This window comes from Phyllopteryx taeniolatus, chromosome 14, assembly GCF_024500385.1.
Source record: "Phyllopteryx taeniolatus isolate TA_2022b chromosome 14, UOR_Ptae_1.2, whole genome shotgun sequence".
In the NCBI taxonomy this organism is placed as follows: Eukaryota; Metazoa; Chordata; class Actinopteri; order Syngnathiformes; family Syngnathidae; genus Phyllopteryx; species Phyllopteryx taeniolatus.
Genome location: NC_084515.1, coordinates 6112286 through 6139472, shown reverse-complemented (window position 1 = coordinate 6139472; position 27187 = coordinate 6112286). Strand labels below are relative to the sequence as shown.

The 27187-nt window shown below is 38.9% G+C and overlaps 2 protein-coding genes across 5 annotated transcripts in view; one reads left to right on the top strand and one right to left on the bottom strand.

The window, feature by feature from the left end:
* Window positions 1-5116, top strand: part of clstn2a (calsyntenin 2a) — a 171761-nt gene extending 166645 nt beyond the window's left edge. For both annotated transcript variants that reach the window (XM_061797558.1, XM_061797559.1), the window contains 2 exons: window positions 765-955; window positions 1127-5116. In XM_061797558.1, coding sequence (XP_061653542.1) covers window positions 765-955; window positions 1127-1354 — 419 coding nt within the window. In that variant the 3' untranslated portion in view covers window positions 1355-5116. The remainder of the gene's footprint in view (window positions 1-764; window positions 956-1126) is intronic.
* A 6684-nt stretch (window positions 5117-11800) lies between these two features.
* spsb4a (splA/ryanodine receptor domain and SOCS box containing 4a) overlaps window positions 11801-27187 on the bottom strand; it is an 87537-nt gene continuing 72150 nt past the window's right edge. For all 3 annotated transcript variants that reach the window (XM_061797811.1, XM_061797809.1, XM_061797810.1), the window contains one exon: window positions 11801-12607. In XM_061797811.1, coding sequence (XP_061653795.1) covers window positions 12480-12607 — 128 coding nt within the window. In that variant the 3' untranslated portion in view covers window positions 11801-12479. The remainder of the gene's footprint in view (window positions 12608-27187) is intronic.

The window sequence follows — 27187 nt, the reverse complement described above, 5'->3', positions numbered from 1 at the left end:
ATTTTCATTATTATTATTTACTAAATCTCCCATGTCAAAAAAAGGATTCTGAACCATTTTACAGCTCCTGTTGGACTTTGAAGTTTGAAATAAGTGTATTTTTATTTTGTGATTTAATTATCCATCCATCTATTTTCTGTACTGCTTATCCTCACTAGGGTCACAAGCGTGCTGGAGCTTTCTTTGGGCGAGAGGCGGGGTACACCCTGAACTGGTCGCCAGCCAATCGCAGGGCACATACAACCATTCGCACTCACATTCACACCCACGGGCAATTTAGAGTCTTCAATCAACCTACCATGCACGTTTTTGGGATGTGGGAGGAAACCGGAGTACCCAGAGAAAACCCACGCAGGCACGGGGAGAACATGCAAACTCCAGACAGGCGGGGCCGGGATATGAACCCCGGTCCTCAGAACTGAAAGGCAGATGTGCTAACGATAACTGGTTAAAGAAGCAATGCCATTGCTAATATATTATAGGTTACATTGTTCAGCAGTACCGATTCTGAAGGGCCTGGGCAGATTAGACTGACATAGGAACACATAGAGCCTGAAATTTGATTATACAAAAAAATCTACCATACACGTACTGGAAGCAGACCAATGAGGTGTTACAAAATGAAGAGAATTGACTGTTGAGAATAAAATAATGCAATTTCATGGGAAAAAAAATATTAGAATTAAGGTTGTAAATGTTGGTCAGTCAGTGCTTCTGACGGGGTTGAGACCAGTGTAAAAACGGATCTTTTTCTTCTTGTCCAGGACCAGCACCTGCAGCTGCCACAGTTGTTATTGTGGTCTGCATCGCCGCCCTGGTGGTGATCGTGGTGATCGGCGTGTACAGAATCCATGCCACTCATCAGGAGAGCTCCAGAGAGCAAGAGGATGGAGGGAAAGGGCCTGAGGTGGACTGGGACAAGTCTGCACTCAACATCACTGTAAACCCCATGGAGGTAACTCAGTTGACCTAACGTTGCTCACCGTCAAACAATGAAAACAAAGTATTTGTACTTCCTACCACAGCAAAAAAAAAAAAAAAAAAGTTTTCTGTTACATGTACATTATGGAAACAACATTCAAGCTTTCACACCCCCCCCCCCCCCCCCCCCCCGCCCCTAATCCAGAATGTGAGAGGAGCTCATGCGCTTAGTGAAGATGCGAGTGAAGAGCTGTGTAGGGAGGAAGAATACGAGGATGAAGAACATGTGGGAGGAATGCCAAATGCAGAGTCGGATAACAGCGATGATGACGAGGATGAGGAGGATGATGAGGAGGTGGAGGAAGAAGAGGGGGAGATGGAAATGGCAAAGGAGAGGAAGCTGAAGTGGCACAGGTCCTCCATAACCTACTGACCACAGAAACACGCACACATAAGATTGAAAAATAGGTCTGCACATATACTGCACACACTGCGCTCTCTCTTTCTTCCAGCTCTTGCTTTACACACACACACACACACACACACACACACACACACACACACACACACGAGCCTTGCCATTATTTCCAATCAAACATTTCCCCCTGCTGGGCAAAGTTTTAACTACAGTCCAACTGGTATTCATGATTTACATAACATGAACAAAAAAGAAGGAAGTCAAAGCAGTCTTGTGTTATTACTTTTGCATTTGCAGGGTTCCAGTTCAACTGTCATGAAACATGCATGGCGTTAGAGTGCATACCGTAGTTCTGACCCAAACATATACACAAAAAGTTAGGGACCGGGCTTTTGTGTGAGATTTCAGGATTAAGGGTTGCAGCAATTAGTAGACTCGCTGACAAGTAGATCATCATCAAATCATTTGAAAGCTTGAAGTCGACTAATGTCTAATCAAGTGGGGGGTTTTGCTTTTTTGTTCATATCGTCTCAATCGGGCACTTTACAGAGGACTTTCAACTCTTCTGATGCTGTCACCTGAATATAACTCGCTGCGGAGTAGCGGAATGTCCGGACAATAAGGCGACACAGTCTTCTCACATCCATGCGGGTCAGAGAGTACGAAAATAAACTCGTGTAGTGTGAGAATAGCAGTTAGCCTCGCTAGCTTTGGGTATTTCGATCGCTGCTCGTCTTAAAATATTAATACCAACGGGACTGGGGGCGAGGAACGAGGGCAGCGGTGCGAAGTGAAGCTCCGTCTTTCTCGACAAAATGTTACGTTCAATAACGCGCGGGCAACAACTGTGTGATCATAACAACTTTATTCCTATTCACGCTTGTGTCCCTTTACGACACTGTGTCGTAAAGGCCTGTCGCAGTACGACATACTGGCATGTGGAAATATTTGACCAAAAATTGGATCATGTAGCACGGTCACTTGCAAAATACGCAAGTCCATCCGCAAATATAAGAAAAGCACAAATGAAATACAAAGGGTGAAACAGAGAAATGTTTACTTTTTTGGGAGCCCGGCTACAATGTCACGTCTCGCACGCTATGGAAGGCAAGAGGAGACCAGCTGGTTCGTCAAAGAAAAAAAAAATGCGCAGGGCTCCCACTAATTACAACAACTACAATTAGCATAATGGTGAGTGGTGTTTTGAATCTTTTGTTTTTACACATTTCTGTGCTGCTCCGTCAAAATATGTCTTTGTCTTGTCTTTCTGAACTGGTCTGTGGCACAAGTGTGATGTGCTTAAAAAAATATCAACGACGTCATCGATTAATCGACTTCAACTCTATGCTAGTTATCACATTATATATATTATATATAATATATATTATATCTATATTTATAGGTGAACTTGATTTGACCTCGAAACTTTTGAATGTCCAACTGTTAAGCGTTTTAGTGCTTTTTGCACGACAAGGAGCTGAAGGGCAAAAGTCACTGTTTAATCCATGAAAATTTCCAAGCTCGTCCACTTCTTTCCCTTTCTGTGACTCTTCCAGTCTCTCCATTGCAATCTGCTGATGACACTCAAGGCTCAGTGGCCACTTTCTCTCTGAGAAAATCCTTTTGAAACATCACGATGGCGACGCGTCAGACAGGAAGTGGCCCCTGAGCTTAAATTGTCATCAGCAGGTTAGAACAAAGAGACTGGAAGAGTCACAGAAAGGCAAAGAAGTGGATGTCCTTGGAAATGTAAAATTTGGTGTTCAGATTTTTAGAGAATAGCAAGTAGTGCAAAAAGTACTGAGGCATTGAAATGTTGGAGTTGTTCATTCAAAAGTGAAGAAAAGGTCAAATGAAGTTAACTATAAATGTCATCCTGAAATTTCACCCGAATATACACCCAACATCTCTAACTTTTTGCGAGTAGTGTATTTGATATTTGAAATGAAATGCATTTTTTTCCAGATTACTTTTGTAGCGTTTATTTTTTTAAGATTGTAATGGAAAGAGAATGACTACATATCCATATGTAAATTGTGTTTATTTACAATTGCACACATTGTAGGGAAGCATCTTGTTTTAGTTAGTCTTTGCACTGCTGTATTCTCCTTCAACGTGACACAAGAGATGGGAAGTAGCTAAACAGCTTTTAGAGTAGTTTGTAACAGAGTTGTCAAGTTAGTGTGTCCTTGTTTTCATCTTTAGCTGAAACCTGACACCCTTTGTGCACTTATCTAGGAAACATCCAATTGCATGACTACTAGTAAAGAAAAACGCACTTCGTGATTTACACGAAGGACCTAACAGACACGACTCCAGTGGTGCCTTGAGATACGGGACTACTTTGTTCCATGAACACGCATGTAACTCAAAACACGTCTCTCAAATCAACTTCCCCCATTGAAATGAATGGAATTGCCATTGATCAATTACAGCCTCCTCAAAACAAAACAAAAATGTGTAATATTGTACTTTATAAAGACATACAGTAATGACAGATAAATAGAATGTTAAGAAATTAAATGGTTTTTGCCACATTTTTCGCTTCAATTCAATAGACATTGTGTTACTCCTTGTGGTGTGCGCGCCTTGGCCATCTGGGGACAGTATAATACCGACATGAATATAATTGGAGATGGTCACAACTCTTCAGTAAACTGCAGTAATATTAGTGTTTTTTCCCTAGAGGATAAAGAATATACTGTATGCCTGTGAGTAATGTTATATTATCAGTCTACAGTGTCTGTGCTGCTCCACCATTTGTGTTCAAATATCCGTTGCTTAAAGGGTTTTAACAGCGTGACACTGATGCTTTTCGTGAGCCCATCTAAAGCGTTTTGTTATGTGGGTATTTTGAATACATGTGTAATTCTTCATTTAGTTTGACAGTAAAGTTCATGTGGGTGTGGCAATAAACAGCTTCAAGCCTCTTTTTGGTGGAGATGAGTTGAATTGAGTTCACTGCCGCCTATCGAAAACATTTTGCGTGCAAGTCAAAGCAAAAAAATAAAATAAAAAATCAGCCCAACGATGGCTCGTTTCTGGAAAAACTCAGAGATCAGGTCACTCATATCTAAAGGCACCACTGTATGTTCCGTTATCTCTTAGCTTCTTTGGTTTATCGCAATTACTTTGATGCTGAAATGATTATCATTATGCCATCAGGTATTAATCCAATAATGTTGTTGGGGGGTCAAAAGGGCAGAAGGCTGCTGTTCTAATGTAGTTTGTTTTGTTAGCAGATGTAAAGCAAACGCGATCATAGTTGCTCTCTTCACTTTGAATTTCACTACAGTGCCTCCAAGAAAGAAAACTCCTAAAAGCAGTTATATTAATTATTATTATTATTAATAATGTTGCTTTACTCCCCACCAAATATTAACAAGACTTCTCATGAGAAGTGCGTTTCCCTATAATATCAGAAGAATCGGTCAATAAATAACCGCAACCCCGTCATTAACCACTTCAATAACTTTAATGGGGATTTCCATACCATAACAATCCAGTCTCATAGTCATTCTCCTCTCTCTTTGATTCCTGTTGGCCTGGTTGTGATGTCATCATTGTGAGACATTTGTCATGTTTTGTGCTTCTGCCAGAGCAAATAACTTGTTTACATACACACGAAGCAAACCTTGTAAAGATGGAGTTATGAACAGTTCTTTTGTATATTTGTTTTGTTTTTTTCTTATTTGTAAACAAATAGTTGAGATTCTCCCTCTGTAGTGGTCATCCCACTGCTTTCTGTATATTGACCAATAAAGACTTTAGAATCTATACATGTATGCCTCGCTCTTTTTGTCATGTAAAACAATGTCAAATAGGCCCTGCGATTGGCTGGCGACCAGTCCAGAATGTACCGTATGCCGCTTCTCGCCGAAAATCTACGGTAGCCTGGAAGTGCAAAACAATTTAACAAATTGTGAAACACTTTCACATTTCAGAAAACAAATTAACAAAAGCCGAAACATTTTTACATTTCAGACAACATAATTAACAAAAGCCGATACACTTTTTCATTTCAGAAAACAAATGAACAAAACACGAAACAAATTACAGTAGCCACAAACCGGAAGAGGATTCCCACATGCATTTTTAGCAATCCCACGCCCTTTCTTGGCAAGACGCGGCCCGCTTCAACGTGATAGGCTCCTGCATCGCGGGGAGGGTTGGCTACGCAGATGTAACGAGATGTCCATCCCAAATATGTATCACATTTGTACAAAATAAAATGTTAAAAAACAAATTAGTTTGTTATGGTTAGGTTTAGGACTAGGGTTGGGTTAAGGCAGTTTAGGATGAGTTAATGTTAGGATTATTATGGTGGTTAAGGCTGGCGCACGCCGAGCAGCGCCGCCGAGGTCGACTGAACGATGGCGCAGCGTGCGTGGTTTCATGAGCGTTTCACAATTTGTTATATTGTTTTGCGTTTCCAGGCCACCGTAAAAATCAGCTGGGCCAGCTCACCAGCGACCTTACTGTAATCAAGATATTTCCCACACTAAGTTGCAGTTCACCTATTGGTGATTTAGTGCATTGTGGATTTTCTTCCATATTCATATTGCACACAAGTCGCCATATTATGGGATTTTGAGTGAGTGTGTGTGTGTGTGTGTGCGCGCGCACACACAAACATTAAAACTGTAAAAAAAAATAGAAAATTCATTAAAACAAGCCGTAAATCTGTTCTTCGGTGGATCTTTTGTAATACAGTACATAATTGTAAAAAAAATATATATGAAAGTTATTATTTCTACCAGAATTTTTTAGTTCAAACTCTGTACACTGTCATGATATGGAATTTGTTTTGTAATATAAGAATAGATCAAATATTCTGTTAATATAGTCAGCCAAAGCTGCGAGGAATGCAGAGTTATCGATGTCCTTTCACCATCGTTCCTAGCATACTGTGTTGCGTGTTTTTGTTTGCAAATTAAGGACAAAAGTCCTGTTTTTGTTGTAATTCCTCATTTTAAAAAAGACCATTCAAGCGCCACATTTTTCATGCTTTTGAGATTGTGGGGTGAAAGCTGCAGCTGGCTACTAGTGTGGACTGAATGGATGGCAACAATGGGAAAATGAAATGCCAGTATTTTAAGGGGAATACATATTGAGAGGAAAAAGAAAAAAAAGAACTATGAACTACTTCATTTTTGGAATGGTGAACTTAGTTCCAAATTTTGAATTATGAACTGAACTAGGTCATTTTTGGAACGGTGAATTGAACTTTGAACTAGTTTGCGGAGAAAATGAACTTTCCCAACACTGATTGGTAGAGGTTAATAGGAGTCTGGGGATGATTTAATAAGAGTCTGGAGAGGTTGATAAAGCTTTACAATTTGTATAAATCATTTCAAATATATGGTCGCTGCTTCACAGATTCCACCTAGTGCATAACAAGAGGTTACTGTATAGGAAATTGAAAGATGGTTGGATTCAGTTATTGATGGGTTCCTTTCTATGGTTTTTGCGTGCGGCATCCTTTTGCACAGTTCTCCGAGGATAATGGAGTACAAACTGCTAATTAGCAGCCTAATGGGCCTTTTACTGATGAGCACTACACTTTCAATAACACTAATGGACCTCAGACTGGCAAGAATTCATTGCTAGAGTTTTCCCCTCACTATTCTAGTTGCCAGTATCGTTAGAAAAAGACATGAATCGGCATTTCTCTCCAATGGCAGCGTGCTGTATATGTTTATTTGTGAAGGTAGTCACCGTATCAAGTCTCGCTAATGGCTGCCCGCTCACTTTACAAGGCTTGGAGTGCATCGATAGCCTCGAGTGGTAATTAGAGATGACGAGTTGTTCGGGAGGAAACTGCACATTTGACACAATTTGGAGCCAAATTGCTTCAGAAAACATCCTGCATGTGGGGACTCAGTTCTCAGTTTTTTAAAAGCTAGTAACAGCTGTTTAACAGGCCTCCATCTTTCTATTTTCTGTAGCGCTTGTCCTCATTAGGGTTGGGGTGAGCTGCGGCCAGACAAATGCAGGGCACAACAAGCGTTCACACTCACATCTATGAACAACTTAGCAGGGGTGTCAAACATATGGACCACGGGCCACAACAGGCTCGTCGGGGGCCTTTTCATACAATGACAGGCAACTAAAAAGTGCATGCCATAGTTCAAATCAATCCCATCCCGCCACTCATGCGCACACAAAATAATACTAACAATAATAATGTAATCATCTAATGACCTATGGCCGGGAACATGGCAGGTGAGGAAACACCAGCTCAAGGAGCCGTCTGCACCAGGAGCAGACAACAGATCGCCGCCACAGGACGCTGGCATGGAGCCCCAGTACGCGGAAGAGGAGCCACGTGGCGACTGAGGCCATGGCCATGGTCCGTCACAGTTCCCAGTGCAGAGGGACAAAACACTGAAAGAGAATAAAATAATCATAAACCTACACAAAACATATGCATGTATAGAAAACCCAATGTTCAATGAGCCGACCAAAAACTGGAAAAAAAAAAGCATTAAGATCAAATATAAATAATAATAAGTTAAAAAGCAAATAAAACAATTTCAATGTAAGTTCTAATAAAATAACAATTGAAGGCTAAATTAAAAAAGGTGGGTCTTGAGCCTATTAAAAATATGAACGTTTTCTGCAATTCTGCACGTGGGGATAGAGAACATTAACTGTATGTAGTTTTTCCATAAAAGTAGCTACTGTTACTAAATTTGTCCACTGGGCGTCGCATTGACGACCACTGACCACTGACATTCCGAAATGGGCTGTTACTCAACATTTGACACACGATACCGATACACTTGTGAAGGCTAAAAGATGGAAAGTTTCAGGTGCAAGGTAAGCCGACTTCACATCAAATTCTGTGCCACTACAGTTCTGTGAAAATGAACAACTGTAGATTCAAGTCCTGTAGGGTCACCAAACTATGGCCCGCAGACTACACGCAGCGAGCTCTGTTCTTTAATGCGGGTCTTTCGGCATTTACTATACTAGATACATTTACACTAGGCTATGTAATATTTGTTGCATTAATATAACGTTTTTCCCTAAAATTGATTCATTGTTTCCAATTTATCTCAGTTAACAATTTGTTAATTTGTTTGGAACAATTTTACATAGCATTCAACATTTAATAAATATAATTGAGTAATAAATAAAAAAGCTATTTTATTAAGTTTACATAAACACCTCACACTTTATTTTATTAATTGGTTAGTTAAAACATTTAAAAATAACTGAAAATGAGCATTAATCATTTTATAGAATTCTTTTTTTGCCTGTTTTTCCTCCGATCAGTTAGTTAAAATGCATTTGTTAATTTAGCAAATATGTATGAATTGTTAGAGATAAATATTCATAAAACAATTTCACATATTTAAAAATTGTTATTACATTAATAACATTTTAAAATGAGGATGAATTTTGTAAAAAAAAAAAAAAAAACATTTTAGAGATTTCACCCCCCCCCCCCCCCCCACCCCACGAATGATCTGGCACATCTGTTCATTTCATAAACATTTGCACACCGGCGCTCTAAAATGTACTTAAGTATAAAAGAAGAACTTAATTTTTACACAACAAAAAAACAAGTGTTTCCTGTCAGAAAATTTTATTATTTTTTACCAAAGGCACCATTCAGACCATAAACCTACCCAGGAAATAGAAAGTTCAGATATCTACTTTCAAATGTAGGAAGTTGAAGCAAAAATTCATCAGAAAAATATTTAAAGTACAGATACCTGAAAAATCCACTTTACAGGAACAAAGTATTTCTATTTCATTACTCTCCATGCGAATCCACCTAGAAAATAATGGGAAAAGAAAATCCTGCAGACATTTATTCAAATTGACTTTTTGCTTTTATTCACATTTCATATCTGACAACTGCACCGTCTCGCCATACATTCTACATGTGAAGGACACGCCGCTCATGTTTCATAATAATAATAATAATAACAACAATCATAATAATAAAAGCAGCATTGAAGAAACATGGTTACACTTTCCTCCCTTCATCACCAGCATCTTTGTAATAAATTTACCTGAATGTAACAATGATTAGTTTAAAAAAAACAACAACAAAGAACTATTGACATCAGAATCAAACTCCACACTCACAATAATATTAATAAGAACACAAACTCAGATATATAAAAAAAAAAAAAAGTGACTCAAGCATTTTATTTTTAGAAATGGAACATGATTGGTATACAGTGTGTTTGTGCGCGTGGGTGTTTAATGATCATGTGCATTCTCAGTCTTAAACTGCTACGGCGCAAGAGGTCATTTTTGCAAGTTCCACTCTAAGACTTTAATCAGTTGTGGAAGTAGCAGAGCCGCTCTGTGGCTTGTTGTCATTCAAACAAGTTCCAGCAGGTTCAATAAGCTCTTCCTACTCTTCATCTGTACTGCCATTATTAGCATGCTAGCACTACACTGCAATGGGGGTCTCGACCGCGGAGTACAGACAAATTCTACTGTGTGTACATACATATTATATGAATGTGTGTGTGTGTGTGTGTGTGTGCGGCTCCACATGCAATACTTTGGTCAAAGTAGGTATCCTGTCCAGTGCAATTTAAGAAACAAAGGAATTTATTTTGACTTTTATGATTGAAGCCCCTTTCAGACATGTAGCTGGGTTCAAGAGGAACATCAGAACTAGTTAACATGGTCACTGGAATGTACCTGTACAGAGGATTATTGGAGCCACACCAGGAAAAGATATAAAAATGGTAAAATTAGCGGAAAGTGTTAGGCAAATATAGTCATAATTGAAGAGAGAAAAATATATATTTTACGAGAGAAAAAGTAGTATTTTTGAGGAAAAAAATAGCAATATTTTGAGAATAAAGTTGGTATATTAAAGGGTGGAAAACTGTTTTTTTTTTATTTTACAAAAAAATTGAATATTACAAGAATATCCATCCATTTTCTATAATGTATTCTGTTGTATCACAGGAGACGTATAGACAAACAACCATTCACACTCACACCCAATTTAAGTCATCTAGACTAGTCATTCTCTAAGAGTGGTATGAGTACCACTAGTGGTAGGTACGTGGGTTCCCTAGTAGTAGTACGTGATTTTTTTTTTACCAATTTTAAATGTTCAAACTGTGGATTACGGTACAGGGGCTTCAACTTTTTTAAATCCAGTACAGTTCATTTAAGTACAGTTCAGTTGAATTTTAACTTTTATGTTCAATACATTTTTACTGATTCATTAAGGGCAGATTTTTTTTCTATATACAGAGAAACCTTGTTTTTCATGATTAATACTGTCCAAAAGGTCTAACTAAAACTAAATCACACGAAAACCAAAGCAATATTTCCCCATTGGAAATGATGTAAATTAATCCTATTAATCCATTCCAGACACCTAAAAACATTAACATATTTTAGAGAGAATAACTTTGATTTAACATACAGAAAACAATGTGAAGTAACTGTATATGACTTATTAAACAGATTAATGAACAGTTAACATCACTTTTAGCTTTTATTGAAAGTAATATTGAGATTCAAGTCAATGCAAGTCATGGTCCCTATGACCATGTTATTGTCCATTTGTACCCTCTATAGGTAAAAAGGTTATACAGCAGTTAAGCAGTGAATTACGCAGTTCAGTCAGTAAGCCATCTGTGTGCAAAAGCCCAAAATTTTCTAAGCTGGTAAAAGGTTTGAGAACCACTGATCTAGTTGTTTCTATTTTTTGTTCCTACAATAATAAAATTGTGATATGAGAAAATTTTATATTGATTTTTTTTTGTCATATTATGAAAATAAGTCATATCCATAATACAACACAGTGTCAATACTTGAAAGTTTACATTCTAAAAATACAAACTCCCAATATAACAAGAACATTTTTATTTTTTTTCCCTGAGGAAAAACATTTTACCAGAGTCAAGTCAAAGTAGTGAAGAAGAAAAAAAACCTGGGAAAAATGCTGCCCAGATAAAGTTTTAAAAAGATAGTAATAGTAAGAAAACACAGACGATCTGTAATTTTCTTTTCATTAAAAAGTTATAATTTAACGAATGAATGTCAAAATTTCCATTTAAATGTAAATGTGACACTAAGTTGCCCTTGGGTGTGCCCGTGAGTGTGAACGGTTGTTTGGCTGTATTTGCCCTTTGATTGGCTGGCGAGCAGTCCAGGGTGCACCTCCACCTCTCGGTGATGGGCTGCAGCTCAGCCACAACCCGAATGAGGACAAGCGCTACAGAAAATGGATGGGTGGACGTAAATGCAACAGTGCACTATTAATATATGCCATATAATATATACTGTATAGTAAACAAATTTGTCCCAAAAATATTTTTTTAAACTTCTCATAATTTTACCATTTTTTGTCTTTTCCGTGTGGCCCTATTACTCCTTTGTAGTAACGTTTCACATGTTTCAGAACATATCAAATATGTCACTTTTTTAAAGACCCTAAAAACAAAATGTAATGATCAGACCACCAGCCTGTTTCAATCAATTTAATACGTTCACTGATAATGCATTTTAAAAAATCTACTAAAATTCAATTTTGTGTTATTTTCTTTATTTAGATGAACTATTAAAACATTACATCCCCTCAAAGGATTAAGACATAATGGCAAATAAGTTAAAAAAAAAAATGCATTACTTCGTGTTTAAATGAGTCTCAATGTAAAACATAAAAGTCTTAGCTACATGACACCAGCCGTGTAACATGTCTGCAAAGGGGCTTCAACGCAGATCCGAGCAACATGTTGACGCCTTGAACCCAAAGAGAGCTTTTTGGTCGCTGAGATTAGAAAACATTTGTGCTCCGATCCTCTTGTCGCGGGTGTCAGTGCTCGCTGACTCGTCAAGAAGGCCTCCAGGGTAGGATTAGTGTGCTTTTCTCTGCACAGTTTCTATTCTCATCACTAGGTGGCGACAGTCACCTACATCCCACTTCCCTCCACCCCGCTGTGTCAATAATTTATTCCAAGTCCAAAATGAAAGAAGAGCAACTCCAGACATTGCTCTCCTTATGTGTCAGTGAGTCCACCTGTAGCACGCTAGCTCGTGACCACCCTCCTCATCCTGGTTTGTTTCCTTCAAATGCTTCCTTCCTGCCCACCTGCTGCTAGGCTGTGTGTGTCCTTGTGGTGCCAGTGGATTCTGCCGGTGTTAGTCACTGGTACTGGAGGTAATTTTTGAGGGACTCGGGCAGAGGGAGGCTCTCGATCTCCCGAAGGCGCTCCCGACCCAACGCAAGGCGGGCCGCTCGGCGGCATAGGTCCGTCAAAGGAAGTGGTTCCGCTGAGGGGGGAAGAGCAGAGGGGGAAAAGGTTAGAAAGGGCACAGAACAGTGGATGATTTGTGATTGTTTGAAACAAGAAACTAACACACACACGATGCATCTTTAAATAGGCCTGAATGGGGGAGATGAGTAGAGGGGTCAAGCGTGTGATGTTGCACGTTTTAAATATTTACACCTCTTCCACATGACACTTGCAAACATACGGACAATCGAGCCAAATTTTAGTACAAGTGAGCTTGAATTACGCCGCCGCTTGAGTGAAGTGTAAAAAATAATAATAATAATAATAATTGGGAGTAATTATGCCCTTCCATGTGGGAAAGGACAGCCACAGTCGCTAATGCACTTTCTGCCGATTATTGAATTGGACCATCAAACACAAAAATACAAAATGAGTACACTCGCTAGGAGCTAAACTCATGCCAAGTCATTCAAACAAAGAAGCCAAGTTGAGCCAACCCGACTTTAGCTCCTCAAGTTACTACTCACTAGGCCAAAAAGGCACAAAACCAACACTGCAGTTGTTGAGACTTTCGGCTTGTCTCAATGAACAGTAATCGGGTTTTATGGGGGAAAAAAAAAACAGCTTATTTCTTTACATTCTCTTTTATTATGTTTCTATGCAATATAGGGCATTTTTTCTTGATTAAAACATGGAACACACATTTCGGGGGGACTGGAACAGATTACAGTGAACCCTCTCTTACTCGTGTTTTGGCATTCACATATTCACTTAATTTTTATTTTTTAAAGCTATCCTCTGCAATTCCCTGAAAATTTCATCTAGATGCTGGTTTTTGCAAAGACCAAAACAATTATTACTTTGGTGCTTGGTGTGGTTGTTAGGTTTAATTCATTGATGTGTATTTTCATCCATATTTGAGCTGTATATAACCTAGATAGGTTATATAGTGTTATATAGCTAGCTGCTAGTATGCTGGCTAATGCAATAGATGACCCTGATGTGAAGGTGGTTTGTTTGTGTAGAATAAATTAACACCTTTAACAACATGTAACATGGGTTCATGATTGTATACATGCTAGATGCATGGATTTGATGCTTTATGGTCCTCTCCATTTTAGGTGCTTTGCTGCCATCTTTGGCCAATACCAGCTGACTTTGGGCGAAAGGGAGACTTCACCCTGGACTGGTTGCCAGTAGAGAAAGACAACCTTTCACACTCACATTCCCACCGTCACTGAGTGGGAAGTGAACGCAGACTGTGAACTACTACAGCGTGTATAGTTTATTCCTGTTCGAAAGTCTGTCTGAAGTCTTAAATGTTTGGGTGTGTTAGCTTTTTGGCGAGAACAAAAAGCACAAGCAACTTTGTTCAGCTCTCGTGATGTCTTGTGACGTGTGTGTGTGTGTGTACAACAAGTCCTTAAAACTTTCCACCAGATGAAACTCCTACTGTAGTCACACAGACATGCACACAAAAAGCTTAGTTCACTGTTCATGCATCAGATCCCCAACACAATGGCAGAAAAGGCCTCAGTGGGGAAGTGTAATAACAATGGGGGTCATTCATACTTTAAGCGGGAGAGGGCAAAAAAAGTGTGTAAAAAGATTCAAAGAGTGGAGGCTCAGATGAAGGTCTTTAAACAGTAGACCTGTAAATGTGAGGAAGAAAAATGACGGTGCATGGAAGACGGTCTGGGGGGAGTAGAACACCTTCTTGACCGGTCTCTAAGATTTTTTTCTGTCAGCTAATAGTGACAGGAAATTGACATATCAATGCTGGAACTGTAAGCGTGTGGGATTCTACCTCATCCTTCATGGTTCTCCATTACTGATGTATAACTAAATATATAAAATAAATCAATGGGATGGGGTGTGACCATATTTCCGGTTTCATCTTTCATATTTCTTTGTCAGTGTGCTTGTTATATAGCAGATTACGACTTCCTTGTTCATAGACAATGATTTACGATGACAGGAACTGGGGCTGCGGGAACGGTTCAATCGTGGCTCAAACAGCAGAAATCTGAGATTGTAATGGACATATTACCCAAATTGTATTGGTAATGCCTTTAATCTTATTTCCCATCCTTTATTGAGCCAAGGCACATATTTTAATACGAAACAATCTCACAGCAAACCACCCCAAAAAATGTCACAAAAAGTATATAAAGTATCCTGAAGTAATGATGATCTTGCCTAAATTTACTCACAAATTTACTTCCTGTAAAATGTGGGCCTGTTTATTAGAACACAAAGCTATCATTCTGTTTTATGAATGGCAACAGATGGATCCACGGGTTACTTGTACCTTCTGCCATCTAGTGGAAGTGCCTTTAATTGTTCTGTCACTAGACACCGTTGGCATAGCTAGATGAACAAAGATGCATAATTTGTTGTAAATAAATCTTAATTTTCTGACCAATTAAGTGAATTGGCAAGAAATTAATTAGTGTAATTTAGTTACTTTGCTAGCGGCACGGTGGACGACTGGTTAGAGCGTCTGCCTCACAGTTCTGAGGACCCGGGTTCAATCCCCGGCCACGCCTGTGTGGAGTTTGCATGTTCTCCCCGTGCCTGCGTGGGTTTTCTCCAGGCACTCCGGTTTCCTCTCACATCCCAAAAACATGCATGGTAGGTTAATTGACAACTCTAAATTTCCCGTAAGCGTGCATGTGTGTGCGAATGGTTGTTTGTTTGTATGTGCCCTGAGATTAGCTGGCAACCAGTTCAGGGTGTACCCCGCCTCCTGCCCGATGATAGCTGGGATAGGCTCCAGCACCCGCGACCCTAGTGAGGAGAAGCGACTCAGAAAACACACACACACACACACACACACACACGTGTGTCTGTGTCAGTACGTGTGTGTCCTTGCAGTGTGACAGACACACCCATGCTCATAGAAATCACATGGGTGCTCACCCCGACTCAAGCATGGTGACCTCACTTTGAACCGCAATTACTTGATCGTAATGAGAGCTGTTCTCCTCACATTAAAATGATATGCGGCATCAGTTCTCCTCTGCGCCGACGACACTGACGTCAGGCAGAAAGCGCCAGCTGACCGTGACCATGTACTACATTACAATTACATCAACATTAAAAGTAGCATACAAGGTCCTTGAAGAGAATTATATAGAGCGGTGGCTCAAACATTTTACACCAAGTACTAGCTCAAAAATATTTAGCGCTCTAAGTTCCACTATAATGACCAACATTAATTTGTTCACTGCCATGCACGTTTCTATTCGCCAACTCGAATCCAACCATTTACCGCCATGACGGTATATATTTGCCGAGTATGCAGTAGAAAGTGTGTGTCGCGATTGTGAGAAAAGATGATACAGTTCATGGAGTGAATGGCGGACGACATCTAAAAAAGCCACTGATGTTCAACTCCAGCAAAGGCAAAAAAATAATGTCGAAGTCACTGTTCTGCGTGACGTTTCTTTTCACCAAAAGGTTGTTTTCTCTGCTTTTTGTTAGAAACCGGTGTTTTTGGTAAAACCAACCCATGTTCTACTGCTGATTACATAAGAATGGAAAAAGCTAAAAACAAAAACTTTTTTTCTGGTGAAGGATAGGTTCAGTGCTTTTATTGTCACAGAGCACAATATTCTGTGGGTCTTGAAAGATCAGTCAAAATGATCTAAAACGGCTACCAATATGGGGAAGTCCAGTTTGAAAGTGGCTGGCTGTGAATGAGTTAAAATGCAAACGTAATATACACAACTGAACTTTACATAAATGCATTGCACTGTATTTTGAAGTTTAAGCCACTGTAACATTACGGTTTGAACATTTAATTCATTCAGTGAATGTTCGCATACCACTAGAGAAAGCACAAGCGCCACACTTTGAGATCACTAATATAGAGGAATACAATTAAACCAGCTGATTAGATGGCGTTTGCAAGGGCAACCAAACATTGCATAAAGGTTTAGCATCTGTCTGTGTCAGAACTGGCGAGAGTAGTCGTGGGTTAATGTTTTAGGGATTTTCGGGGTAAATAAGTAGGCTGACACAGGCCCAGCTTTGTGCAAAATATAAGCTTTGGTAAACAACGACACCACAGGCACTCATTACAAGCTAGACGCTAAATATAGCGCCATCAGGAATAAACTGTGATGCTTTAGTGACACCCTGGCTGGAGAACACTATCACTGGGAGGATGCAAATTGGAAACTGGTGGAAGATGACAAAACCATGAGAAGATGAGCAAGACGTCTTGTTTATGTTAAAATGCTCAGGAACTGAAGTTTGGTGATTGTCAGGTTACCTCCTTTCTCCAAAGGACTTAAGGCAATATCAAACCATGTCATATAATACGGATTCAGTTCATTGCCGAGTAGGTTACATCATCGGTTTTAAATATCTCGAGGGAAGTGCTTGCATCGTGTCTGCATTGAGGCACGCACGCACACACAAATGAGCCATGCCTTCCTACAAGCGTACTGTATTTTGGCTCATTAGCTGCCCTGTATAAAAACATCATTTGTTTTCTAGACTTGCAGCTGAGACCAGGAGCTACTTGAGTGCTTCGGGTCCATTAAGACCACAGACGATTGCATCTGTAATGTCACTTTGAGGTTATTTTGGTTGAACAGAACATTCCTGAATGTCTGTGTGTGCGTGGTAAAGTCCGTGTTCAATTCTACTAATGTGAACACTCTACTGTAGTTAGGAATGTTCATACAAAAGAAATAGAAGCGTAACATTGTGAAAACTGGTTGTGCTGCAGTATCAGCAATCTAAAATGAGACCTCATTAACTTCCTGGAAGAGCTGCAATCAGGAGTGCGTGGATGAGCTGCTGATAATGAATGGACGGTTGCATTTTTGGGCTGTATGGGTGTCTGCAGGAAATGTTCAAGTTTGCTTTGGTTGTACATAATTCTACAACAGTGGTTCTCAAAACATGGGTCCAGGGGTCCATGAGTGAACTAATTTGCACTAAATTATTATGCCACATTATTTTTAAAAGTGCATACCTTCTGTACATATGGGGACCGGAGCACCAATAAAACACATAATACATAATAAAGCAATTACTCCTCCCTACCTTTGCTTTAGGCCAATTAAAAGCTCTGATATGGTTTAGATGTATCATCACATAAATGTGACATCCCTGCATGAATGAAGCTTGTATTATTACAGGACTAAGGTCGTGTATTTATTTATTTTTATTATTATTTTCTTTTTTAAACAATGGTAAAGACTAAAGGCATCTTTTCCAGAATAAAAAGCTTACTATTACATGAATAAATGTTTTTCAATTTATATATAACATATATAATATAAATAAATATAAATATAAAATACACATTTATCTTGACATAATATGGCTTTATTTTTATGGACATGACATTTTTCTAAAAAAAAAAAAACATTGTTTTAATTATAACTTTTTGATTAAGTGAAAGGTTTTTTAATTATAACTTCATTATAAAAAAATTCTCTATTAATTTCTATGCCTTTAGGGGTAGGCTACATATGGTAATTCAAAAAATTAGTGTTAGATTTATGAAGGGGGCCTTGGAAACACTGAAAGTAGCTTATCATTAGAAGAAAAAAATAATAATTTTAATTAATTTAAAGAGCTGGATGAAGTGGCTGGGGAGAGGGAGGTTTGGGCGTGGGAAGTTAAACAATCGATTATCAAATTAGTTGTCGAATAATTGTTGATTAATTGTTGCACCTCTAGTGCGTAAAGTATATTTAGAATTTATACACATTTTTTTTTGTCACTACACTTAAGATACGGCATACCTGATGCTCGCTTGTACCTCAAATGTTGGCTTGGAACACAAAGCAAAAGAATAAAAAAAATAAAATAAAATAAAAATAAATAAATAAATAAAATAAAAAATAAAATAAAAAATCAACCAAGTGACTCACTCAAACTCATCAGTCAAGGTACAACTGCATTGTCCAGTGTTCTGCCTTTTGACAAATCTATGCCAGTCACCACCTCTCTGCCTTGCTTCCAATTTCATCTCAGCTCCTCTTTTCATTCTTTACACTGTCCAAGGTCAAAGGCTCTGTGCCACAAGAGATCTCCGAAAAAGCCAGACGACCTCCAAAATGCCCATGACTGAAGGAGAACAAATGGAGTTTATTTTGCTGATGATATTGCATTTTTTTTTGTATCATTAACGGAGGAATCTTTTATCCAAACTCCAGAGAAGTGTGTAATCCTTTAATGCTTTAATTCAAGGTGGTAGAACTTAAAATGTCTGCTCACACACAAACAGTGACACATGCATGTGTCCGGTGAGTTCGATACGTGTGTAGCCCGCTTTAGACAATCCAAAGTCACACTATCGACGCACTGTGGTGTGTTTTCCTGTACCATAAAAGTCATGACAAGAAAGCAACATTTACACGAAAGGAAAGCACACACTGCACTGGACAGGACAACAAATGCAGATGCTAAGCTTTTACAGCCGTGACAAGTGCCATAAGAATATTAAAGGGGAACTAAACTCACAATTTGTTTTGCAAGAATACATTGTATGTGCCTCCATTACACTAAACACGGTATTCTGATTAATATTGCGTTTGTGGAATAAGAATTAAACAGATTAATTCATTAATTTTCACCCATCTCAGAGGGCCGCCATGTTTGGCAATATCGCCCTCTGCTGTCAGTCAAAATGAATATCCCAACTGCTCTCCCGCTTGGGTTGTGAACGTCACATGACCAGACCCGGAAAACGAGTAACAAACTCCCCGTGTATACAGCGATAAGCATAGCCACGGGTTGATGACGTAGTTTGAACAAGATTTTAGTAGGTTTGAGTAAAACAACTTGAAAAAACGTGTTAATTGGGGGCACTTATGGTATATAAATAAAAAGGTACCAGTGTAATAATTTAAGATTTAGTTTAAATAATTAGAATTGTGAATAAAATTTACTATTACAATCAGTGTGAATGCTTTTCTCTTAGCATTCACTAAAGAACAAAAACAAAAATAACACAGGGCTACTCTAATCCTTCCAGCATTTATCAAAGTCTATAGACGCATACAGAATACAGAAGTGTTGCCAAACGATGACATATTTGCTAAAAACCCTTTTTGTACGTGACATAAAAAAAAGGATGTAGCTCCAAGGTGGATGCCAAAACATTTCACTAACATTTCACATATTTAGAATAGGAAGGTGTTATGCAAAAAATTATTTTGACTGGAGTGCTACACATTGCAGATTCTGTGTCGAGTCATATTCTGACTGCAGCGTTTACTGTCACACAGATAAATCCAGTTACAGGAGAAGAGCTGGTGGGAACACAAGCCAAGGCTGCGTTCTTTTTTTAAACATTGCCCTCTCTCTCTCTCTCTCGCTCTCTCTCTTCTCCCCCCCCCCCCCCCTCTCCTCCTTCTGTCTGTCTCTCCAGACCATCCTTGCCTTACTGGAAGTGTAGTGTGTTTTACTTCAATGACGAGGCAGTAAGCTGAAACGGGGGAGGGATGTTGAGACGGAGAGCAAAGGTGACAAGAATGAAAAGAGAAAAGGTGGAGAGTGATGAGGACAAAAGGGGAAAGGAAGAAGCAGAGACAAATGAGACACAGATCCTCAAATGTCCTTGACACAAATTCATTGCGGGCAGCGGCACATCTGACTTGATGATAACTTGACTGATACCGTTGGTTATTTTCGGATTCTAGCACTTTCAGAGCAATTGTCAAACTTTATATACGACTATCACACTTCTGTTTCAAAATTGCGTATGGAACAACAAGAAGAAAAAAAAACAAACGTGTAAATCATGTTTCTACTTTAAAGCGGATCTGCCTGCAGGAATTTATCATACAAAACCAAACAGTTGAGAGCAATTCAATATAAATCGATTACATTTAATTGATTTTCAAACTTTGAAAATGCAGCATTAAAAATAAACAATTTTTTTTTTTTTTTTTTTCAAAATTTCAAGCCTCCATGCGTATCATTCATATGTGCGAAGAGAAGACACAGGCTAATGATGTTTGTATGCTTCATTGAGTCTACCATTGGTTATGGTTGTTGGTTAAGAGAAGGTTGACTGAACATGAAAAGCCAAACTCTAAAGTAGCAAAGAAATATTCATGTGAACCTTTTAACACCTAAGCCTCAAAATGTCTCCCTGGACTTTTTTGCTTATTTTGACTATGAAAGGGTCAGAAAATGAAACACACAAACACGTTTTTTTTTAACAAGACTACAAGCATGAGCTCTCGCACGTGCACAGGCAGCAGGTGAGCTCTTGGCACCAACCTGCAAGCGTCTGAGATAAACATCCTGCTGATCCTTCACTGGTTTAACCTGTCAGGTCACTCACACACACATAATAAAAACTAAAATGTCCATCTCTTGTCTCATATTGCCTGACTGTTCCAACACTTTTGGAGTGGAGTGTCCACACAAAGTATAATGGGTAAGATGAGCTCATTTAAATAACGTTCTTGTGAGGACCTGCCAACACAATAACAAGTCAAGGATTGTGCCAGACGAAGAATTAAAGACAAGCGCACGCACGCACGCTGCAAAAACTGGGCTTAAAAAAAAGAAAAAAAAATGAACAAAGTTATAAAATGAGGAATATACAGCGGTGCCTTAAGGTGTGAGTTTAATTCTTTTTGTGACCACACTTGTGACTCAAATCACCTTTTACCGGTGGAAATGCAATTATCCGTGCCAGGCAGCCCCCCCTCAACCCAAATGCAACAGAATTATTATTATTTTTTTAAACATGTTTTTTCATAAGAAAAATTGCACTCAACAGTATCGCAAAAAATCCAGTACTAACATTTGCTCGCTACAAAAAAAGTAAACACAGAAAATGCGAGCACAAAACAAGACTGTTCCTAATGTATCGTCCTTCCTTGTTCTTGTTCTTCTTCTTTTTCTGTGGGGTTGATTGGCAATTTGGCAAAACAGCTTAATGGTGAATTACCACCAACTGATATTGTCATTCCACTGCAAGGAATCCAAAATTCTTTGATGGTGGCAGGATGATACAAAGTTTACTGACTCCATCTAGTGTTGGGGGTCTGAAGCGCCATCGTATTTCCAATTTATTGTATCTCGAGAAGAAAGAAAGGGAAAAAAAATCCTCGTAAGTCAAGGCCCTCGTATCTCATGGCACAATCGAACAGGTAAATTAGATTTTGCAAGCTTTCTTAGAACAGGTAAATGTAGCAAGCCTCAAAAACTCCCAACGATGTTGTAAAACTAGTGTATTTATATTACCTACACCTATAGAGTAATGGTATTGCTTATTTTAAGCTAAACTCACTCATAACCAGTAATAAAATGTCAATAATGAGTCACTTAAGATTTTTAAGGGGGGAAAAAATGCTTCCAGTGAAATGCTCTTCAACAAAAACTGCCGGTAGGAAGAAAATCATGACAGGAAAAAAGAACAAGCATATTTTGCCTTAATTTGAAATATTTAATCATGATTAGATTTTAGTTTTTGTGGCTTGCGCACACACAAACACACGTGTACGATGAGAGAAAAGCAGTGTGAGGTAAACTCAGTTGATGGGGAGGTGAAAGAAGTGTAACTGGACTCAAAATGGTAACAGTCCACCAAGTGGTTTCTAAATAAAAAAATCAGATGACCATCGTAGAATAAGAACCACATTGTTTCAAAGACGGCATGAGAACATGAAGGTTTTTCCTTCTTGCCTCAATTTTCACATACAGCCTGAAGACAAAAAGTTTCTGCATGCCATCAGAAATCTCCATGTGATGCAAGTTGGCCTGATCCACAAAAGTAAAAATCATCAAGTGATTACAACAATGTAGCAAATGCTAAACGCTAAAAAGTGACACTCAAGCGTTTGGAAATAAATGAACTAAAACAAATGATAGCAGATCACTGTTCAAAACTCTGCGAGAGCTGCTCCCCCAATGCATCTCTCCGCTCACACAGAGGACACTGTGCCCATTTGATGCTGTGAATATGAGACCATCAGCGCTGCCGATGTAGCGTGCAGGCTTGAAAAGCACACAAGCCGATGAAAGAGGAGCGATTGTGTTTGCTGCGTGCTCGCTGTGACCACGTCACTGTCCGGCCGACCCACAAAAGGACAAAGTTGTGTTGTAAACTGTCACGCCGCACGTGCAAACATGCTGCGAGAGTGCAGAGTAGCTATAATCCACCAGGCTCACAGATTAAGGCCACAGACGGGCCCAACGTGAGTGCTGAGTGACCATTCACACAAACAGATGAAGAGGTTAGGAAAAAAAAAAAGATTAAGTCATGCAGGAGGCAGCTGAGTAAGCACATTTAAGATCATTTACAAAATTTCCAATATTAATAATTGTACTGTATTTTTTATGAAGATTCAGTGTGTGATGAAACTTGAATGCATATAAAACCTACATACAAAATGCTGTGATTGTAATTTCAGTGTTGATGTACAAATCACCAAAAAGACTACGTAATAAACTAATTTATCATTTTCCTTCAATGATTGTGTAATGGATAAGCAATTATACTTCTATTCATATTAACCAAGATGTGCAAACAGAGGCTAAAAGACTGACCTTCAAACAAATTTCAAAAACTTAAAATTTTTTTAATCAACATATTTATACAGTACTAATGATATCCGGCGGCACGGTGTCCGACTGGTTAGAGCGTCAGCCTCACAGTTCTGAGGACCCGGGTTCAATCCCCAGCCCCGCCTGTGTGGAGTTTGCATGTTCTCCCCGTGTCTGCGTGGGTTTTCTCCGGGCACTCCGGTTTCCTCCCACATCCCCAAAACATGCATTAATTGGAGACCCCCCCAAAAAAATAATAAACATGGATAGGTGAATGTCTAACTGCGAATATGCAGGGGTTCACTGTATCCGTTTTAAATGGGGCTCTTTGCTTGGTATGTAGCTACAGTAGCATGTAGCAAACCCCACAAATACTGAAAAGCCATCGACGCACCCCCACACACAAAAGGGTTTCAAAATGGCGTTAAAAGACTACGTTTGTCTTAATGAAGTGCCTCAACTCACTTCGAACTGTTTCCTGGGCACCAGATGGAACACAAAAACTGAATTGTTGAATTTTTCAGTGAATAAGAGAGAATGGGATTAAAAAAAAAAAATATCCACAAATGGGCAAATTCAGAAATGCTGAACTGCAAATATGTAAAGTTAACTGTATTACATTTCAGTTGCTACCATTACCATTCTTCACAGACTGAGAATAAGCACGAGAGACAAAATGTTAGAAACACTAGGGTGCTTATCTATTTATATTTCAATATAACTTTTTAAATGATTATTTTCTTTATTTATTGACTGGGAGAAATCATGTGGTTCTGCCTAAAGGTGAGGCGTGTGGTATCCATTTCGGCCTTCGGTTAAGTTACCAAATATGGTTCTCGCCCTATTAATGGCTACCTGCCGTTAATAATTAAATATTCTTGGATCTTAAATAACCCCCTCACAATGCATCAGAGACCTTCCTAATTGCCAATAAAAATGCAATGTTTAACCTAGATCACCAATTGTAGAAGCTTGAAGAAACTCAATAGTGGAAATGATGAGAGTGAGGTGTCAAGTACATTGAGTAAAAGGGATCTCAGCTCAGACATTTCATTGCAGGTAAGCTATCATATGATGCTGCGTTGAGGGAGGAAACCTTCAGTAATTGTCTGCAGAATACACAAACGAGAGGAAGCCACAAAGTACCAGGGGGTAATGTTGAACCCTAACAACCAGGAGCTGTAATTAGCAGCAGCTCAGTTCCGCTGTCATGGTAACAACAGACAATATATGGGGAAACAAAAATTCCCTGGGTTGAATATATAAAATCAGAATAACATGAACATAAATGGATTTCAATCTATTAGCATCTCACCATATCTCTATGCTTGCTGTTGAAAAACAAGATGATTGATGTGAAGGCAAAGATTTCAGCTGTCACATGCATTCTTGATTCAGAAGGTTTATGTGCGTGAAAAAAGTATGTACATGTGCGGCAAAGTTCACAAGATAACAGGTTTAATGTGATGTGAGCCAGATACAGATACAAGTAATGCAAAGCTAAAATTAATGCTACGTTCACAATATGTTACCTATGGGCACGGCAGTCTCGTTTTCCCCCAAATGTTATTTTTGAATTTTTTTTCTCCGTACTTAAGTCTTGCCGAGGTTTCTCATGGTCTACCACGGTATCTGCGACGGGCTGTTGGGGGAAAGGGCTGCTGAGCTCTGGTCTCTTACATTTGTCACGTTTAGTCAAGGCTAAACAAACATGGACGCTGGGCTGCTTTGGAGCACAGTTGCTGCCCCGGCAGAGTCGAATGAATCTCGTGCCTGGCCTGGCTTCAGAGTCGGCGTCAGCACATGGGAACACATGCATACTGACGCTCCGTAAATGTTTGATAATATTAGTTTTCTAATTAATGAATCCCTTGTAGCAAAGCATGCTAAAGACGCCATTATCGACATACACACTGCACAGTACGCTCGCCCATTATTATCTAGTATGCTACGGTGGGGATTGTAGGTAAAATACATGGCTTAGCTTTATTTAGAAGAGTGGTAGTTGGCAAGTGTGATATGTTGGCAAATATACAGACCCTTTTTAAAAAACTTTGAATATCATGGAAAAGTTTATTTATTTCCATAATTCCATTCAAAATGTTAAACATTCATAGATTATAGATTCAGGGCCCACAATTTAAACAATTTCAAGTATTCCTTTGTTTATTGTTGCATAATTATGGAAATAAATAAACTTTTCCATGATATTCTATTTTTTTGGAAAGCGTCTGTATATGCTATGCCCTATTGCCTACTGTCAGGTATTGCTGTGTTCACCTAGTTTTACTACGACCGACTAGGTTTGTCATCTGCAGTGTGATTGCTTAAGTCAGGCCAGTCATGTTTGCACATCGCGTCACTCAACCTTGTTTCAGGAACATCCCGCTTTGTTCAAGGTGGCTTGTAACAGGGCTGCCATGGTCCCGTTGAAACACAGTGTAAACCTCGCTTTAATGCCTCTCTTTGTACCAAAAACTGGGCTAGGAGGAAAAAAAGAAAAAATGGGGCAGCAAGAAAGATCAGTGAAGGTGCAGCAGGAGGAGAAAAAAATTTAACTATGAACAAAGGGGAAACCCTTTTTCTCCAAAAAGTTTGAAATGGAAGACTGATGTCAGACAAGAGATGGTGGAAAGGGTAGAGCTTAATTCTGTGCCTGGAGAAAGGGTATCAAGGAGTAAGACATATACTGTAGCCTCTAGAGGCATATAGAAAGGAGGACAGCCAAAGCTCAAACTTATCTCCTTCCGGAAAATGCCACAGGGCACAAAACGTGGAGTTTCTATGACACGTGTAATAAACAATGACAAATAGAACCTTTCATGCATGCCCGTAAATCCTTGAAATCTCATTTTATGTGATAAAATGATGCTGTGACGTTTAGGAGAATATTATAAACTGTATCACAAAACAAAAACACTGAAAAGGTGGATTGGATTTAAGCCATCAGCTTTAAGACAGAACCCATGGGAGCCTATTGTGTGCTTTTACAGGTTTTATAATTATTATTACAAACATGAAAAGGAAACCACTTGCTGTGTTTTTGCCAAGATACGAGCAAACAAAATAGAGAAATCCTTGATAAATAATGCGATCCAAACTATCCATAAAAGATGGAAAAACTGGCAATGAAATTAATTCTTTCAGTATTGTACTGCTGTGACTCACTGCAGAGTTGTCACGACTTATACAAACATCCAGGCACAAACTGTGAAAGAATTACCTCAGGTCCCTGTTCTCAATCACGCTTATTTGAACAACCATGCTGGATTCTGTCAATCATGATAACGAAAACGCTTTTTCCTTTTATAATCAAGAACTATGAAAAAACACGTCAACTCATAATAATGGTGTCAAGTTCCTTTTATAAACACTTCAAATACGATGCATGGATCTGCAGGCATACTAAGTGAAATCAATTTCATCTCGCTACTTTCGCATTTAAGGGTGCCCACGTAGGTGTGTCGTATGCAGCCTTTCATAGCAAGAAACCCGCAACTGATTGCCGGAAAATTTGATCGCGTGGTCCTAATTATGTACAGAACATATCTAAGAAGCTCATTGACTTTGTTGTCAAAGGCTCATTAGAAGTTAACAAAAAAGCCAGTTGATACCAAACACTCAAGATGTCATCTTCCTTTTTGTTCTTCTTTTACTGGGTAAAGAACGAGACAGTTACAGTGATGGACCTGCACCTGTCATTACTCCTGAAAAAATTGTCAATTTGCTTTAGGGAATTGCAGTCGCTCCCCAGACATGACAAAAGCGGTTAATCCTCCATTCGGGCACACAGTCATGATGCCAAGCAGCAAGGTAGGTCGAGTTCAAAACAGCGAGGAGAGAAAAGTCGTCTCGCACTAACTTGTTCTAGCCATAACTACATAATTCTAAGTAATGGCAAGGTCTTTGTGACATACATATTTGACTATTTTATGATCCTTTAATCAAAAGAAGTGAACGCAAAATGATCCTGTTTTGCTATGAAAAAGGATGTCAATCAAAATGGAGTTTTTTTTTTTATTATTATCTAGGTAAAAGCTTAATTTTGGGGAATAAATTTAAACTCATTGATTGTCCAGGTGTA